The sequence below is a fragment of the Pan paniscus genome, chromosome 8 (assembly GCF_029289425.2).
Source record: "Pan paniscus chromosome 8, NHGRI_mPanPan1-v2.0_pri, whole genome shotgun sequence".
NCBI classification, from domain to species: Eukaryota; Metazoa; Chordata; class Mammalia; order Primates; family Hominidae; genus Pan; species Pan paniscus.
This window is the reverse complement of record NC_073257.2, coordinates 128,479,647-128,499,451: the sequence shown is the minus strand read 5'-3', so window position 1 is coordinate 128,499,451 and position 19,805 is coordinate 128,479,647. Positions and strand designations below refer to the sequence as shown.

Genomic DNA, 19,805 nt, shown 5'->3' with positions numbered 1-19,805 from the left:
CAGTACTGGCAGACTAAGCATGAGGATTCCTCCTACCCCAGCAGCTACGGTTCTGGGGATTGGGTCTGCAGTTCTTGGTCTGCCTGGGAGAGAGAGTCTGGGACAGAAAGGCTGGGAATGGGGTCATTGCCTGTGGATGAACATTCAGAAATACCCAGTGCCTGGCTCTGTGGAGGATCTGGGTAGCCTCCGTACACCCCTTCTTTCCCTTTTTCTTTTTGTCCTCACACATTACCATTTGGCCACTGCTCTCAGAGACTGCAAGACCCCAGGCCTTACCCAGCTGCACGCATCTACTCCTTTGGCTCATGCCATTCTCCAGCCTGCTGTGCCCTTTCCCACATTCTTCCTTTATCTAAATCTTTCTCCTCCAAACCCAGCTCACACACCACCTCCTCATGGTTAAATGGAAAAGCTAACCCCTCTCCTTTCTCAGCCCATTCCATCCACTTTGTATTATGCTGTCCCCAGGTCATCTTCAGAGAGAAACAGAGCGTGGGAGGAGGGGGCACACAGTGGCCTGTATTCTTGCCCTAGTTCTACTCCAGGTCAAATGTCCGTCCTCTCTGAGCTTCTGTATCCTTATCGGGAAAGTAGGAATAATGACAACCACCTACCTTACAGGGTCATTGTGAAACCCTCATGAAAAGATGCAAGAGAAGGGACTTTGCAAACTGCAAAATTCTACATAAACACAAACCAATACCCCCTCATCCTTCGCCCAGTGCCTTGGGCAAAGGGACGCTCATTAAATGTTGATGTGAACTGTTTGGTGAAGTTACAAACTGATTTGGCTGCACAAAATAAAGTTATTTGTGTCTTTGCCTTATATGCATTCAGTTTAGTGCTTCATTCATACATTCAGTATTTACTGAGCGCCTTCTATATGGCAGGTCTCAGTGTGCATTTGCATTTTCTGTCTTTGCCTGGTACAGTACAGACATTCAAACAATTAGGTGGAACTGACGAATTTTTAAAACCATCTCACATTTTTTCTTTTACTTTGCCATACTCTGAAAATAATAGCCCTTAAGTCATGGATTTAATGTGCTAGTTAAATCTTTCTCCTTTTCTTTTCTTTCTTCTCTTTTTTTTTTTTTTTTTTTTTTTTTTTTTTGAGGCTCTGTCGCCCAGGCTGGAGTGCAGTGGCATGGTCTCCGCTCACTGCAAGCTCCGCCTTCCGGGTTCATGCCATTCTCCTGCCTCAGCCTCTGGAGTAGCTGGGACTACAGGTGCCCCCCACCACACCCGGCTAATTTTTTGTATTTTTAGTAGAGACAGGGTTTCACCTTGTTAGCCAGGATGGTCTGGATCTCCTGACCTCGTGATCCACCCACCTAGGCCTCCCAAAGTGCTGGGATTACAGGCGTGAGCCACCGCGCCCGGCCTCACTTCTTTTCTCCTTCCCTCCCCTCCCTCCCTCCCTCTCTCTCTCTCTCTTTCTTTCTTTCTTTCCTTGCCTCCTTTCCTTCTTTTCTTTCCTCCTTTCTCTTTTTTTTTTTTTTTTTTTTTTTTGAGATACAGTCTCCCTTTATTACCCAGGGTGGAGTGCAGTGGAGCTATCACAGCTCCCTGCAGCCTGGAACACCTAGGCTCAAGCAGTCCTCCCACCTGGGCCTTTCGAGTAGCTGGGACTACAGGCAGAGCCATCACCCCTGGCTAACTTTAAAAATTTTTTATAGAGACAAGGTTTCACCATGTTGCCAAACTGGTCTTGAACTCCTGGCCTCAAGAGATTCTCTCGCCTCAGCCTACAAAAGTGCTGGGATTACAGGTGTGAGCCAGTGGCCCAGACTTTGTTTTAAAAAATGAATGCATTTTTATTTTTAATTATCTATTTTCTAATACACATTATGGAAAATTATTTTTAAATTTAAGGCCGGTCATCACAAAAAATCGGGTCCGCAGGAGGACCATCAGGGGCGCCCTTCGCCGTCGGAAAGGCGCTCGCCGAGGCTTCCGCGGTGCGCACCCGGGGGCCTGGGACTCCGGCCCGGGGCCCCGCGACCCCTACCTGTGATCCTGCCCACGCGGCCCCCCAGCCTCCTGCCCGCCTCCGCGGCCGTGTGCGCGCCCAGGCTGTGGCCGATGACATGCACGTCCTCAAGGCTGTACCCCAGCTGCGTCTGCGGAGGGATAGCGTGTCAGGTCCCACAGCACCGCGTGGGGACCCGCTGGTCTGAGAGCGGGGCGCCGGGCCCTGCCAGGGATGGGGGCAGGACCGGGCTCGAGCACGCCGCCTGGGGCAGGGCGACCCCGCTCCCTATCTGCAGCCTGCGAGTCCCGCAGGCCGGCTCGTGCGCGGGGCAACAGTGCTGACCAGCGGCCACCACGCCAACTGCAGGCCACCTGGGCGGGCGAGGCACACGGCCTGCCACTCTGGACTGCTCCACCCCCAGCTCCCTTTCCTCGCCCCTGCCAGGGGTATGGCCTGTCTGGGCGAGCGCGGGCAGACTGGGCCCTATCTCTGGCTCCCCCCGCCCCCTCCAGATAGATCCTGCAGAAAGGTCCAGGGCCTTCCCTCGTGGGTTGGCGAAGGATGAAAACTCATCTTCTGCACTGGGAGCTGCTGGGCAGCCCAGCCTGCTCTCTGACCCTTGCAGAACAGCCTGCAAGGAAGGTCTATTTCAAAAGGGGAAACCAAGGCTTAGTTTGCCTCAGGCCCCACAGCTAGACAGTGATAGGGCAAGGTGTCTTCAGGACAGCAGGCAAAGAGGAAGGTTGCAGAGCTTCATCTTGGGAATGGCCCTTCTTGATTGCAATCTGGGCTACTAGCTGCTGGCCCCTACCCATGCCCACGGGTCCCCAGGCTGCCTCTCCATGCCACGTGGTACCTCCCTGCCCCTCTCTGACCCCTACCCACAGGACAGGGCCCAGGCAGGGTTTTACCGACAGTGCTTGTATTAAGAAAGCTGTCTCCGCCCCAACAACCCGAATGTTTTGCACGGCTTGGGTGTACATTGCCCGGGACCCGTGGCTCCAGTCCACACAGATGCAGTTCACCTTCTCCACTTCAAACATTTTCTGGGGAAGACAAACAAGGGAGAGAAATCAATTTATAAACAGCCCCCAAATGCACACCCCAGAGATAGGCATTCACATCTGTCAAACACCTAGCCCATGCCAGAGCTTTGATATTCTTATACCTGCCATAACGTCACCCTCACTGCAGTGCTATGGACTGGACATGCTAGTACCCGCTTAACAGATATGGAAACGGAACCCTGGAATGGGTGAGTGACGTGTCTGAGGTCTCACACATCGTTAGGAACACAACCAGGTTAAAAAGACCACTTACTAAATCAGGTGTGAGCAGACCACTACTACTCAATAACATGTCAAATTCAGCTCCTCGGTTGCACCAGCCACATTTCAAGTGCTGAATAACTTATGTGGCCAGTGGCTTCTGATTTGGACAGTGCATATATAGAACACCTTCATCACTGCAGAACATTCTATTGGATAGCGGTGCTTTAGAGGGTAAAATTTAAGTGTTTTTAACATCACAAAGGGGTTTTACATAAGTCATCAGGGATAAATGCCCAGCAGTTTGCTGCAGTCTCCACCTCGAGACTTTTTGACTGAACTCTGGGTGTCTTCAGCCTCATAGGAGATTGTTGGCTAGAAATTGGTAGATAGAGAGAGCTTGGTAATGGATGCCCTTTGGAACTGGGCTTTCCTCGGTGGTTTTAAAAAGGACCCATCTCTCTCTGAAGTATTTCTTTTCCCAGTCTAAGGGAAACTGGGGGTACAGTGTTTGAATCTGTGTGTTGGGTGCTGGTCTCACCAGGGAGTGGCCAAGTGGTAGGGCCCTACCTTGCACATGTCCGATGGCCAGCTGTCCTCCGCCTTGTCTAAGAAGCCATGGATGATGAAGCGTGTCTTGCGGTCCAGTTGGAAGTTTGAAGCCTCAATGGTGTCTGGTTCCGTGCCAGTGATTAGCTGGTTTAATTTGAAAAGATTAATTTGAATGTTGCCCTTTCCAAGCCACGAGTCTATTAGAGCCAGTTTCAGAATTGATATCACAGCTTCAATGCCCACAAAGCTGGGTCAGACTAGAAGGAGCTCCTGACCTGGGGTTGTGGATAGATTTCAGAAAGTCCAAATTCACAGACTTTCTATTTTAATTAATCCTTAATCCATATCTAGCATTTCAGTTAATCACAAAACTAGACAATAAACCACAGTGGTATTAGCAACACCTGTGACTCTGTCCCCGGTAGAAGTCACAGGTATTTTCAGGTCATAATGTAATTATTGCAGATATCTAAAAATATCATTTATACTCATTAATACTTTTAAATTATAGTAGTTGTTAGACCAACCCCTAGATCTTGTTATTTAGTGATATATAAAAAGCACATATATGACTATATCACACATTTATATATTTAAATGTTTTGGTAATTATTTTTCAATATAATTCGTTTCTTTTGTAATCCAATATATTTTATTTCTGCATTTAAAAACATTGACCTGGCCGGGCACGGTGGCTCATGCCTGTAATACCAGCACTTTGGGAGGCTGAGGCAGGCGGATCACAAGGTCAGGAGATCGAGACCATCCTGGCTAACACGGTGAAACCCCGTCTCTACTAAAATTACAAAAAAAAATTAGCCGGGTGTGGTGGTAGACACCTGTAGTCCCAGCTACTCAGGAGGCTGAGGCGGGAGAATGGCATGAACCCAGAAGGCAGAGCTTGCAGTGAGCCGAGATCGCGCCACTGCACTCCAGCCTGGGTGACAGAGCGAGACTCTGTCTCAAAAAAACAAACAAACCAACAAAAAACAACAACAACAAAAAATTGACCTAAGAAGGGGCCTTTAGGCTTCTTCCAGGTGGCCAGAGAGGTTCCTGGCACAGAAAAGGTGAGGAACCCCTGGACCAGAAGCTTAAGTGTGGGAGCAAATTCAGTTCAGTGGAGCTGTGAGACTTTGGAATGCACTTCTAAATTGCCACAGGCTGCTCGACCCCCTTCTACCAACCCCTACAGATGAGACGCCAGAAGATGCCACCAACCTCTACAGATGAGATGCCAGAAGATGCCACCAACCCCTACAGATGAGACGCACCGTAACCATGTCCAAGCCGACTCTGGGCTGGGGGCACTAAGAAGGCTGGTCTGTCACATACAGTCCCATAGTGGGTGACCTCAGAAACCTATTGACAGACACCTGGCTCCCTAAACTCTGTCAGGGACCAGAGCTGTGAGCTGCTGGATTCTCAGCAATGTCTTTCTTGAAACTGTCTCCTGGTCACTTCTGACACTCTGGAGCAAGTCTGATCTGCTTCTGATGGGCAGACCTGCTGAAAACTGGAGGTTGCTCCAGAGGACCTCATCTTTTATCTATTGTGGCTACATGTCCCCTCTCCCCTACCTGTCTCCTAGCTCTTCAGGAAGAATTTACACCCACCTCCACCCCCAATGCCCAAGAGGCTTCTCCCCCTCCACTCTCCTGTGTAGAAACGAGGCAGACTTTCCGGTGGCTACACCAGGCCTGGGCTTCTCCATAAATGCTGCTCATAGTCCCTTCCTCCCAGGGAACAAGGCATTTACGCTGGGGTAGCCCCTGAAGTTCTCTGCACCAGTGTGTGTGAATGTGTAAGTTTCTGGGTTAGGCATCAGTAGAGTTCATCAGATACTCAGGTGTTTATGATCTTGAGAGCTACGCCTTGGATTCTATGCCTTGGAGTTTCTGGAAAATTCCAAGGCAGTGACTTATGCCCTAGACAGCCATGCAAAGACTCCACTGTGGCGGCCCAAATACACCCAACATGCAGCGCTTACGTGCCCGCTCTTACTTGGAAGTTGTTTGGATTTTCATTTGTGTACAGAAGAAAGCGGGTGTCAATGTCCTCGGGGGACCAGGGAAGTAATTTTACAGGTCGCTGAAGGGTTCCTGCCCATGGTTTTTCATCAGAAAAGCAGCCAAGTTGTCCGTAGCAGACCTCTTTTCCTAGGGTGAGCCACAAACAGGACATGTGTGAACTTCTGGAAAGAAGCAACGTCATATCCATACAGGAAAACTCTGCAGGACAGAGCCCAGGTTTGGCTAAGGCCAGTGCTGGTCTTTATCTTTGCCATCATTTTCCAAACCTCTGGGACGATAAGAATCACCTGGGGGCTGCGGCGTCGCGGGGTGGGAAGGGCGGGTGGGGGCAGGCGGCAGTATGGGGAACAGGTGTATTGTACATACACATTCATAGGTCCCTCCCTCAGAGATTCTGGTTCAGAGGGTCTGGGGTGGGGTCCTGGAAACACATATTCAGTAAGTGCCCCTTACCATTAGGCAAACTGGGGAATTGCTGATGCATAGGTTGGTGCAAAAGTAATTGCGGTTTTTGCCATTACTTTCAATGGCAAAAACCACAGTTACTTTTGCACCAACCTAATACAAACTGCTGCCTTAAAACCACCTCTTTCAGGAAACTTGCAGCCGACTCTTTACATGTAAGCATCAAATAGTGAGTATTTATCAAGTGCCTACAAACTCTGTAGCACAGAGTTGCTACTTTGTCTTGACATCTCTATTACACGCAGCATAGGCCGTGCCCACACCAATTCACATGTCTTCATGTCATCCTTTTATGCACATTTTTTTGAAAGGGTGATTCTCTGCCGTTTCATATTTTCTCTTTTGCTTTTTGAAAAAGTAAGTTTCTTAAGAACAGGAATGACTTGTGTATCACACTACGTGTAGTAGAGACTCAATACATGTAATCCATGATCCAAATAACCACATCTAAGTCCGAGAGTACTTTCTGTGTCCATGACATAAACATGATCACAGGATATGGTCACTACGGGTGACATAATTCCAACCCAAAGGATTATAATGGGTCCTTTCTCTTACGCTTCCTCAACTCCTGTACTGATGATGCCAAATATTGGTGAATCATTAAAAAAACTCGTAATAGTTTATATTTGTTTACTATGTGCCAGATACCATGTTAGTACTTTACTGGTATAGTATCATTTAAGCCTGAAAACACAAATATGGAATTAGTATTATCTCCATTTTACTGCTGAGGAAACCAAGGCAGAGAGACAAGGTAAGCTACCCGAGGTCACAGCTAGTGGTGGAGGCAGGATTTGAACCCAAGAAGTTTAACTGGGAATATAGCTAGAACTTGAGGGGACACAAAGATAAACGAGATATGAACCCTGTCCTGAAAGGGAGGAGCTCTAACAGGGAAGCAATACTGATGGCGTTGAATTCATTCCAGGAAGAAGGTGCACCCTTGGAGGTGGACTCTAGGAGGCTTAAGCAATGTTTGCCCCAGGGGAAAGGTAGCTGGTTAAATGAAGGGACTCGAATGCAAGACATCTGGGCTCTCTTAAGTGGAGAGCAGGAAAGTGTTGGAAGGTGTGAGTTGGTGAGGTTGAGGGGAGGTGGTGGTGGCAGTGGCAATGCTGTGCTTCCACAGGCAGTCCTGTGTTTTTGGGACTCGAGTACAGGGGGCTGAGAAGCAGAAAAGCCTGAGGAGGCTGGGGGCAGGGAAGTGAGAGTGAGGCTTGAGGCTTGAGGCTTGGCCCTGATAGGGCTTCTTGCAACTCGGGAAGACCAGGAAGCTGGGCAAGAAGGAAGGCCCTAGGAGGAGAGAGATGAGGAGAGAGCCTGGCGTGAGCCTTGGGGAATGTCCACATTTGGGGCAGGAGGAGGCTGCAGGTCAGCAAAGGAGATGAAGAGGGGTTGTATGGCCGGAGGAGCAGTCGCACCCACCCCGGTCTCTGCCGTCAGGAGCCTGGCCTTAATTCATAGCCAGGGTGGAAGGAGAGGCCAAGAGTGGGCTGGCGGGGTTGAGAAGACAAGGGGGAAGAGTCACAAGGCAGAAGAAAGCCCCCACAGGGACCCAAGGAGACCATGTCTCCTACAGCAGGACTTGGGGGGCCAAATTGGGCAGTGAGGTATTCTGGCAGGAGAGAAGGTGAGGCAGCCCCCACGGAGAGGGAAAGACTCCCGGAGGAAGCACGCCTGTGAAGGCGTAGGCAGATGGGAAGTCAGCAGGCTGGGGCTCAGGGGGCTCCAAAAGAAACGGAGGTGATTTGTGTTTTAGGATAAGTAGAACTTGAATATCTGTATCTCCTCTGGACAGAACCAGGTCGGGGGAACAAACTGGAGAGACAGAAACAGTGACTCTGAGAAGAGGACACGTGGGCTTGATGGCAGAAAGGCAGGCTTGCCTGGCAGGACTGGGCTTTCTTGGGAGAGGGCACATCCACATGACTTTGGTCTGCAGGCAAGGACAAGGGCATTGGGATCGGGTGGGAACACCACACCCTCCACTTGTCTCCCAGCCGTGAGAGTCTTTGCAGGAAGAAGGTGGCCAAGTAGGAGGGTTACCGGAGATACTCTGTGTCCAGCACGTTGCCCTGTGTCTGCCTGAGAGTCAACACTCTCTGAGTGGCACAATTGTTTTCTCCAAGTAACGATAATGCTCTTCATAATCATTATAATAATTATTAATATACCTCTAGCTGCCTCACCAAAGGCCAGCCCAGGCATGTCACTTTCTCCCTAAAGGAATGGTGACAGCATCCTCACCTCTGACTGTGGCCAGCAGGAGAAGGCCGAGGGTCCAAGGGGGCAGCATCTACATGGATGGAAACACAGACACACACAGACCCATGCGCACAGTGAGGCTGGCAGGGGCAGGACCCAGCTGGGTCAGGAGCCCGGGTCACAAGGACAGTGAGTAGAACAGACGCCCAGCAACCCGGGCCCCACAGGGCTCTCCCTTGAGGTGGGGACCCTGAGGCTGAGTCCTCCCAGTGCACAGGGAGTTAGACAGCAGCACACTAGGACCCTGGACTCAGGGGCTCCACTGTGGTGGCTTCCCCGCCTCTGGGCCATGTCCCTCTTGTAGCCTGGGCTGCCCCCGCCCTGCCAAATCCCCTGCCCACATGGGGCCCTGACTTACCATGCTGCACCAGAGCTTCCACTCACAGCCCAGCAGGTTGGCTGTGGCCTTTTATAACCAGGCTTTATCCTTTGGACTCCTTAGAGGAAAGGCCGGGGCAGGATAGATAAGGCACTGCACGTGGGCGCTTTGAACCTAACTTATCATAAACACATAAAACCAGCTCAACCCTGGGAGCAGCAATGTTTATTAAGTAAGATTCAAGGAAAGGAAAACCAACTTTGGGAAGGGAAAGAGCTCTGTTAATCTGAGTTTACAGGTTTAGTTGCCAAGAGATTGTGTTCCCAAAGTGGTAACAGGGAAACATCATGCCGTACATAGCATCTCTGGAACAAAATCCCTTTGGACACATGAACCCCCAAACCCATCGTGTCATCCTGTTGCTCTTGACAGATTGTGCAGGCCTAGGAAGTCAGGAGACTTGCTGCTCAGTGGAACTGACTGTTTTTGAAGACAGACACCTTACTGACTTTGGGGGTGGGGTAGGTGGAGGGCTACCTTCCCTATTAGAGAGTCTAGACAGAGGACAAAAATGAAGGCAACCTCACAGACGAAGCTCCAAAGAATAAAATGAGGCCAGGCGCGGTGGCTCACGCCTGTAGTCCCAGCACTTTGGGAGGCTGAGGTGGGCAGATCACGAGGTCAGGAGATCGAGACCAACCTGGTTAACACGGTGAAACCCCATCTCTACTAAAAATACAAAAAATTAGCCAGGCGTGGTGGCAGGCCCCTGTGGTCCCAGCTTCTTGGGAGGCTGAGGCGGGAGAATGGCGTGAACCGGGGAGGTAGAGTTTGCAGTGAGCTGAGATTGCGTCACTGCACTCCAGCCTAGGTGACAAAGCGAGATTCTGTCTCAAAAAAGAAAAAGAATAAAATGAACATGAACACTGTTCAAATACAACTTTGTTTAGAAATAATATAGCTTGTTTTAAAAGTGTTTCTGAGCTGCACAGACTGTACCTTGACCTGGAGATAAGAAGGGGAGATATTTTCTTTTCTTCACTGCTACAGAAGAACCTAGGTGAATAACCAGGTGCCATCCTGCCATGTTTTAAATGGGTGTGTAATTTAGATACACCAAACTGCATACATCTTAAGTTGAAAATGTAAGTACAGGCCAGGCGCGGTGGCTCACGCCTGTAATCCCAGCACTTTGGGAGGCCTGGTTGCGCAGATCACAAGGTCAGGAGATCGAGACCATCCTGGCTAACACAGTGAAACCCCGTCTCTACTAAAAATGCAAAAAAAAATTAGCCGGGTGTGGTGGTGGGTACCTATAGTCCCAGCTACTCAGGAGGCTGAGGCAGGAGAATGGCATGAACCTGGGAGGCGGAGCTTGCAGTCAACCGAGATCACGCCACTGCGCTCCAGCCTGGGCAACACAGCAAGACTCCGTCTCAAAAAAAAAAAAAAAAGAAAACCTAAGTATAGTTTTATCTCACGCCTGTAATCCCAGCACTTTGGGAGGCTGAGGCGGGTGGATCACAAGGTCAGGAGATCAAGACCAGCCTGGCTAACACGGTGAAACCCCGTCTCTACTAAAGATACAAAAAAATTAGCCGGGTGCGATGACAAGCACCTGTATTCCAAGTTACTCAGGAGGCTGAGGCAGGAGAGTGGCGTGAACCCAGGAAGCGGAGCTTGTAGTAAGCTGTGATCGCGCCACTGCACTCCAGCCTGGGTGACAGAGACACTCCATCTCAAAAAAAAAAAAAAAAACAAAAAAAAACCATTTCCAGCAGCCAGATCTTTCTACCACCATCACCACCCTTGTAACAATACTCTGATTTCCATCATCATAGGTTCGTTTTGTCTGCTCTAGAATGTCATATAAATGTAATAATACAGTATGTACTCTTTAGCGTCTTGCTTTTCTCCCCCCCAAGACATTTTTGAGATTCGTTCACGTTGTTACATGTATCAGTAATTATTTTTTATTGCTGTATGGTATTGATATAGTTCTGTAAGAATACAGCACAATTTGTTTATCCATTCTGCTGTTGGTGGACATCTGAATTCTCCAGTTTGGGGCTATTATGAACGCTACTGCTAAGGACATTCTAGTCTAGTGCAGGTCTTTTGGTAGACATATGCACTCATTTCTCCTGGGTTTATGCCCAGGAGTATTGTGAGGGTCCTGGAGTGTGTTCAGCTTCAGGAGATGCTGCCAGACGGCTTCCCAAAGTGGTCACACCAGCGTAATTCCCACCAGCAGCTGGATGGGAGCTCTAGCTGCTTCCCATTCCACCCCTGGCCTTTGATCAATCCCAGAGGCACCAGGTTGCCAGCAATTTCCTGAGGGTTTCATGTGTAGAAAAATAGCTTTTTTTTTTTTTTTTTTTGAAACTCTCTTCTGAGAATTCTGAGGCTGGAGGAGTGTGGAGCTGAGGGAAGCCAAGAATGAACTTTCTTATCTCAATGGGCTTAAGAAAAGTCAAGGTTTCTGGCTGGGTGTGGTGGCTCACGCCTGTAATCCCAGCAAGGTGGGCAGATCACATGAGGCCAGGAGTTCGAGACCTGCCTGGCCAACATGGTGAAACCCCGTCTCTACTAAAAATATAAAAATTAGCCGGGCATGGTGGCGCATGCCTGTAGTCCCAGCTACTAGGTAGGCTGAGGCATGAGAGTCGCTTGAACCCGGGAGGCAGACATTGCAATAAGCTGAGATCATGCCACTGCACTCCAGCATGGGCAACAGAGTGAGACTCTGTCTCCAAAATAAATGAAATAAATTTAAAAAGAAGAAAAAAATGTCTTCTGGAATCTGTAGTGATGATGAAGCCTGAATGGGGTCACCTATGTCTCAGCAAATCCAAAGCCTGACGTCACCACCCACTGCCCCTGGAGGTGTTCGGCAGCTGAGAGAGGAGGTTAGGTCTAAGGCTTGACACTGATGTGCATAAGTGACCCCACTGAGGAGCCCGGAATGACAACATGAGGCTGAATGAAGCCCAAGGCCCATGACATGGGACCAGTGGGTGCCGGTAGCTTTTGGGAAAACATCCAAACTCCTTACCGTGGCCTTTAGAGCGTGGTGTTCTCTGGACCTTCTCTCCCTCCCTGGCCTCACCTGTGTCTCTCCCTTGCTCACTAAACTCCAGGTGGTCTCTTGAAAGTGCTTGTCTCAGGGTCTTTTCACATTCTATTTCCTCTCCTGACACTCTCCCCTTTCCCTGCCTAAATCAAAGTCATACCTCAGGGTTCAGCCTACAAAGAAGCCTTTTTCAATCCTCAAATTGAAACCAGACCTTCCTTAACATCTCTTGTCATGTTCCTTATCTTTGCTTTCATAGAAAGTATCCCAATTGATAATGACATTTCCATGACGATTTGTTTAGGTCTTGTCTTGACAAAAGGGTCAAGTTCTGTGTAGTCACTGCTATGTTGGGACAGCCTAGCACAGCACCTGCCAGATAGTAAGTAATCAGTAAATACTTGCCAGATGTGAACATGGGGAATTAAGAGTTAATGACTCATTTTACCCAGATGTGGTGCCTGTAGTCCCAGCTACTCAGGAGGCTGAGGAGGCAGGAGGATCACTTGAACCCAAGAGTTAAGTCCAACCTGGGCAACATAGGGAGACCCTGTCTCTAAAACAACAACAACAACAAAAACAACAACAAAACAAAACACAACAACAACAAAAAAAGTTAATGATTCATTAGGTTGGTGATGAGCTGATCCTATTTGTGTCCCCAGATGTAGTCCCCCTTCTTCTTACTCTCTGCTCGGTGCCCTGAGGCTGCCTCTATGGGCTTCCTCCCTGGGCTACTTGACCCTTGGCCTTCTGATTGGGTTTAGCCAATGGGAGGTATCAGCAGGTGGGATGGTGGAAGGAAGAGGTTGGAGTATTTCTTTTCTAGGCTCTGACAGGTGCAGCTGGGCACTGGACTCCCCCGGAGAGAGAATGACTGCAGTTGTACAGAGGCCTGTGGTCCATTTTAAGGGATTAGCTAGGCACCTTCCTTTCCTGACTCTATATTCCTAACAAGGATTTCTGTCTTTCTTAGGAAAGACAGAGGGTTTTGGATTGTGTAGTTCTTTGATTTTTGGTTTAGCCACCCATGCAGTAGCCAACCCATTCTGTGGCTTGCTCATAGCCTTTGGTGTGGTTTAGCTAAGGCACTTTCAGATAACCTGTGGGTCCCATCATCATCCTCACCTGGCTCTAGCCATGAATAGTCAAAGAAAACTTCTCACTGAGTGGCCAGTGGCATATCATCTGGTCAACATCCACCCCAGAAAGCAGAGCTAGAAAAAAAAAGGGGAGGTTGCAGTTCCTTTAGGCAAGAAGCAATTATTGTTATTTCCTGGTCTGCTTTATTCAGACTCTGTTCTGAGTGCCAAGTCAGATCACAGTCACCCCTGCTCTGGAAGGACTCACTGAGGCAGATTTGCACAGTGTAAAGAAAAACTTTCCAGAGCTTAGACTCATTGGAAAATAGAATGGAGTTTTGTCGGTGGGGGAATGAGCTCTCTGCCCCACTTGAATGACATTACGGCATGAGCAGAGGTTGGCAGAAGTCAAGCAGCATGTAAGGGTTGACTTAGGTGATCTTCTTCCAAGGTTGTTTTCAAATCTGGGACCCCACCAGAAATTTTGGAAACTGCAACCTAGAGAAAGGATGTTGCTTTTCTATTCAAGCAACAGTCACCCTGAAGGAGCACATCACTTAAACCCTTTCTAAAGGGGATAAGAAATCACCCAAGAGGTAACAATGTCCAAAGTAATGAGGAGTAAACTGAGCAAACACATCTGGGGCATATAGTCCCAAGGGCAGATGTTAAGGGCCATGGGAGAGAGCTAAGAACGGGAAAGGAATCAGGTGGTGGTGGTTTAGAAGCTGACCTCAGATAAATGGCAGCGATCAAATCCAAGCTCTTAGAGTTGTAAAACATTCAAGAAATAGAGAGTCTTATTTAATTCCCATTTTACAGCTGAGACAACAGAGGCCCAGAAAGGTTAAAGGGCTTAGTGTGAGGGTGAATGGAAGAGGAGGGACTTGACCTCTGGGCTTCCTCTCCTACTATGGTGCTATTGTCTCTCCTCCTGCAGGTCAGTTTGTTAATCTGTGAAATAGATGGAATCTAGGCTCATCAAGGAGCATTGTCCTTGCACCAAGCTGCTCTCCAAAGAGGGCTGGGTACCCCTGCCACAGTCACCAGTAGTTGAGAAGAGACACACTGGGTGCTCCTAAGCAGTCCCAAGCCTGCCTGGTCTCTTCTGCAGGGTGGCCCAAGGCAGGCAGCTGGGCCCCCTAGGCTGCCACCCAGCAGCACTCATTTACTCCCACTTGCCTGCCCATGGCACCAAGAAGGCCCAAGGTGCCAGCTGTCTACTGTGGGAAGGAAGCGAAGGTCAGCACCTGTGGGAAAACTCATTTGCTGACCACATGGTTGGCAGGTAGGAGGGTCAGGGCCTGAGTGAGCCCTGCCAGCTGGCACAGCTGCTGCCCAGGGGATGGGGGTGGTTTGGGTCCTCCTTTGCTTGTCCTTGAGGCCTGTTGAAACCTATTTGTCCCTCCCCTTAACACTTTCTCTTTTTTCCAGACAAGGTCTCACTCCAACATCCAGGCTGGAGTGCAGTAGTGCAATCTCGGCTCTCTGCATCCTCCATCTCCCAGGATCAAGAGATCTCCCCAGCTCAGCCTCCTGAGTAGCTAAGACTACAGTTATGCACCACCACTCCCAACTAATTTTTGTATTTTTTGTAGAGAAGGAGTTTCACCATGCTGCCCAGGCTGGTCTTGAACTCCTGAGCTCAAGTGATCCTCCTGCCTCAGCCTCTGAAAGTGCTGGTATTATAGGCATGAGCCACCATGCCTGGTCCCCTCCCTTCATTCCCCCTGCCCTTCCCCTCCTGGGGCTAGCATCACCTCTCTCTAGGCCACTGCATCTCCCTCCAGGTCAGCCTCCCCCATTTCCTAAAGTCCTTCTCAGCTTGAATCCTGTGGGTGGTTCCTCATTCCCTTCAGATGCATTATTCACATGTCGATTCAGTCATTCACATTCATTTTCACGTGGCTACAATGTGCTAGAGCTCTTCCAGCCTTGAAGGCACAACAGTGAGCAAAACATCATCCTTCCCTGCCTTCATGGACTGATGGTCCCATGGGGCACAGGCAATAGTTACCTATAAATACATACATAATTACAAATGATCAAAAGCACTAAGAAGAAAAGGCAGGTGATGAGAGCTATCATGTAATTTGGGCTTTATTTAAAGAGAATAACTCTGTGGAGAGGGGTAAGAATTTAGGTGGCGTCCAAGCACCAAAGCTAGGTATGCAAGGGTGATATTTTAGTCCATTTGTGCTGCTATAATAAAATACCCAAGACTAGGGTATTTCATAAAGAACAGAAATTTATTTCTCACAGTTCTGGAGGCTGGGGAAGAACAAGATCAAGGCACCAGCAGATTCAGTGACAGATGTGGGATGCTCTCAGCTTCCAAACTGCTGCCTTCTTGCTGTATCCTCATATGGTAAAAGGGGACAACATAGGATGAATTCATGGCAGATGAGATGGAAGGACCAGGCAGCTCTCTGGAGCCTCTTTTATAAGGACATTCACAAAGGTGGAGCCTTCATGATTTAATCATTTCCCCAAAGGCCCTACCTCTTAATACTGTCACAATGGGGATTAAGTTTTGACGTGAATTTTGGAGGGACACAAACTTTTAAACCATAGCAGATGGACATTGATATGGGTTGAATACAGGCCCCACAAAAAGATATGTTAGTATCCTAACCCCCAGTACTTCAGAACATGACCTTATTAGGAGATAGGATCTTTACAGTGCTAATAAAGTTAAAATGGGGTCATTAGGGTAAGCCCTAAGTCAATATGATTGACATTCTTATATAAAGGGGAAATTTGAACACAGAGACACATACATCCTGTGAACATGAAGGCAGGGATTGCCAATGAGTGGCCAGCAAACCATCAGAAGCTGTGGAAGAGGCCTGGAACAGATTCTCCCTCATAGCCCTCAGAAGGAACTAACTCTGCCTACACCTTCATCTTGGACTTCCAGCCTCCAGAACTGGGGGGAGACAATGCATTTCTATTATTTAAGCCCCCAGCTTGTGGTTCTTTGTTATGGCAGCCCCAGCAAACTAACAGCTCCCATATGACCTCTGCCCAGCCTAATTTCTGCCAACACCCTTGATGCCTTCCCAGCTGATAACTGCCTACATAGAAGGACACAAACAGTCAACACTCACAGTTCTGAACCTGCTTTTCCCCTCTTCTGAGCTTTTGCCCCTGGGGTTCCCCATGCCAGGAATGTTTCCACATTTCCACCCCAACTCCCAGGTCTCCCAGCTTCATTTCTCCTCCATTGCCTGGGGCTCCTTGCCAGCACGTTTCCGCCTTCATTTCAGGTCCCAGGTCAAACTCTCTCTGCTCGCAAAGCCTGTGACATTGGACATCTGTTCCACATTTTCAGTTCCAGATCATACTCTCCAAGATTTTTCAGATGCCAGTAAATATGTGAACTCTATTCTTTCTAAAAAAAACTCTCACGGGCTGGGTGCAGTAGCTTACGCCTGTAATCCCAACACTTTGGGAGGCTGAGGTGGGTGGATCACCCGAGGTCAGGAGTTCGTGACCAGCCTGACCAACATGGTGAACCCCCATCTCTACTAAAAATACAAAAATTAGCTGGGCATGGTGGTGCGTGCCTGTAATCCCAGCTCCTCGGGAGGCTGAGGCACAAGAATCGCTTGAACCTGGGAGGTGGAGGTTGCAGTCAGCTGAGATCGTGCCACTGCACTCTAGCCTGGGCAACAAGAGCAAAACTCTATCTCGAAAAAAAAAAAAAAAAAAAGCCGGGCGTGGTGGCTCATGCCTGTAATCCCAGCACTTTGGGAGGCCGAGGCGGGTGGATCACAAGGTCAGGAGATTAAGGCCATCCTGGCTAATATGGTGAAACCCCGTCCCTACTAAAAATACAAAAAATTAGCCAGGCGTGGTGGCGGGCGCCTGTAGTCCCAGCTACTCAGGAGGCTGAGGCAGGAGAATGGTATGAACCCAGGAGGCAGAGCTTGCAGTGAGCCGAGATTGCGCTGCTGCACTCCAGCCTGGGTGACAGAGCAAGACTCCATCTCAAAAAAAAAAAAAAAAAAAACTTTCACGACCCCCTGGAATATTCCTATTGACTTCATTCTATTAAGCCTCAGCTCAGGAAACAAAAGTTCTGCTACAAATTATCACAACAAAAAGGAAGATTTATTTTTATAACTGGTAAAAATAGATTATCATCAAAATGGAAACACATAGTAATTTCTCAGAGACAGTCTGCCCAGGAGTCCTGGGAGTTAAATACTCCTATATCAGGGCGGACTCTCACCTAGCTGCACATGGGAATCACCTGTGGGCTTTTTAAAGCAGCCTGTGGCTTATGATTACCCTTTAATTGGTTGGAGTGGGGCCTGGGATTTCTCTGTTCCTTTCTTTCTTTCTTTCTTTTTTTTTTTTTAACTCCCAGGTGACTCTGGTTTGCAGCCAGGATGGAGAACAAGTGGCATGTCTTGATTGTGTTTTGGCTTCGTGCACCTTGGAGTTGTATGCAGGGTGTGGATTGGGGGGCTTGGAGCCAACCTTAACAAGCATTGCTACCTAGCAGGGACCCCAAAGCTCTGCATGCCTACAGCCTTCGGGTAACTTTGGGGTGTGCAGCCAGACTGTGACCACACTCCTTAGATGGCCTTGCTCGCCTTATAGCACACTGACTTAAGGCTAGAGCCTTACGTTCCCATGGTGATGCTGATTCTGTTAGAATCCAAGCTTGTACAACCCACGGCCCACGGGCTGCATGCAGCCCATATTGGCTTTGAATGCAGCCCAACACAAATTCGTAAACTTTCTTAAAACATTATGAGATTTTTTGCAAGTTTTTAAACTTTTATTTTTATTTATTTATTTATTTTTAGCTCATCAGCTGTCGTTAGTGTATTTTATGTGTGGCCCAAGACAATCCTTCCAATGTGGCCCAGGGAAGCCAAACGGTTGGACATCCCTGTAAGTTAGACCCTTAAGACAACATGAGAAAGACAGGGCTCAAATGTTGCATTCATTTTACCCATGAGAAAGCTATGGTCCAGAGAGGTGGAAACCCCTTGTCCAGGGTCACCTGGCTTGACTAGAATCCTAAATGCTAGCTCAGTGCCCTTTTTCATTGCTTCCAACAAGACTGGATGTCCATCTGAGCTTTATGTTAATAAAGTCAATGTTAATATGGCATATTTTCATTGCCCCAAAGACTCTATCCATGTGCATTCTGAACAATGTGCCACGTTTGTTACTTAAAAAACAAATAGAAAAGTCCAATCAAGCTGGCCTCATACAACCCCTTAAATCTAGAAACCTGATCAGATTTGGTCAGGGCCATAAAGACAGTGCAGGCCTACCCCAGAGAGTCCTGGACTCCCCATCTCCTCAAGTCAGGGTGTAAGGGCTGCGGATCTGTGGGGCTGAGCTTGAACTCCCCAGTGGCATCAGAAAGTGGACTGTAGATACCCACACTGATCAGTAGTCAAAGTTCACACTGGTGATCTTGGAACCTGCTGTTCTTTACCTTCCTGGAGATTTTTCCAGCTGCAAAACTGATAAAAGGACATAGGTTCCAGGAAGGGAATGTGGGAGGAGTGAGTAGGGGCCTGGCCCCGTTCCAGCTCAGGTCTCCATCTGCTGCCTCCCCTGCCCCTGGAGATCCAACCATCTCTGCCTCTGCAACTGGGACCCAGGTCACCACAGGTCACTCCAAGGTTCAGAGCAGTGCTTCGGCCGAGTGCTTATGGATGTGGCCAACAGCCCTGGGGAGCTTCCCCAGCTGGCTTCCTCTCTCCAGTTTCTCTCTTCTCAGTTTCCTTCCTATTTTAAAATTGTTTTTCCCAAGTTATCACACCCATAGCTGTCAGTCTGGGAAGCATGGTGAGACAGACTGTCCTTGACCAGGGAGCAGGGCTCTCACCCATGGCCAACCAGCCACACCCCCTCCCTTATACCTTGGTTCCAGTCACTACCCTCAGATGGTCCTTATCAATTCTGGGTATTGGCAGATGCCGCCTCCTCCTAGCTGGCCTCCCAGGCTGCAGTCTTGGTAGGACATCTTCCTTCAAGCCTGGTCCTGTAACCACCCTCTCTGTGGAGCCTTCTTGTCTTGCTCCTTCCTTCTTCTGAAATTCCCTGGCCTGGGACCTACCTTGCTTTTTGTACCTAGCAGGCAGCATCACAGTGCTTTTTCAGGGGCAGCCTCCCTAACACCAAGCACTGCCTGAGGGCAGCATGTCTTTTGATTTCCTCTCCTGCCAATGCCTGGCACAGGGGTGGGTACAGAGCTGGTATTTGATAAATGTTTGGCGAATCTACGTTCCATTGATTGAGTTCTTTGCCTGGGGCGTGGGCTCACTGCCGATGCTGCTGAAACTGACAGAGAACCAGAGGGTTTGGCTGTGTCCCACTTGGTGCCACCACCCAAGGGGTGGGTGTCCCTGGCCGCCGCCGTCTTTATCACCCTCGTCATCACCGCGGTTTACCGAGCACTAGCCTTGCACCCTGTCCTGTAAGGCCCCTCCTAAGGTCGCTCCTTTGATCCTCGCCACGACCCTGCTTTGTAGGGATAATCGAAGCCCACTCGCATTCAAGTCTTAAGTTTAATGAAAGCTTGACGTGGCCACACAGGTTAGAAATAGAAGTCGGTGGCCGGGCGCTGTGGCTCACGCCTGTAATCCCAGCACTTTGGGAGGCCGAGGCATGCGGATCACGAAGTCAGGAGATCGAGACCATCCTGGCTAACGCGGTGAAACCCCATCTCTACTAAAAATACAAAAAAACTTAGCCGGGAGTGGTGGCGGGCGCCTGTAGTCCCAGCTACTCGG

General features: G+C 49.0%; 1 protein-coding gene across 1 annotated transcript in view; it reads right to left on the bottom strand.

Moving 5' to 3' along the window:
* Positions 1-19,450, bottom strand: part of LOC100993654 (pancreatic lipase-related protein 2) — a 34,402-nt gene extending 14,952 nt beyond the window's left edge. Inside the window, exons 1-6 of the mRNA XM_055093381.2 lie at positions 19,337-19,450; positions 8,547-8,595; positions 5,803-5,957; positions 3,817-3,942; positions 2,890-3,024; positions 2,015-2,126 (exon numbers count right to left, since the gene is read on the bottom strand). Of these exons, the coding sequence (XP_054949356.2) occupies positions 2,015-2,126; positions 2,890-3,024; positions 3,817-3,942; positions 5,803-5,957; positions 8,547-8,595; positions 19,337-19,450 (691 nt within the window). The remainder of the gene's footprint in view (positions 1-2,014; positions 2,127-2,889; positions 3,025-3,816; positions 3,943-5,802; positions 5,958-8,546; positions 8,596-19,336) is intronic.
* Positions 19,451-19,805: the final 355 nt, after the last annotated feature.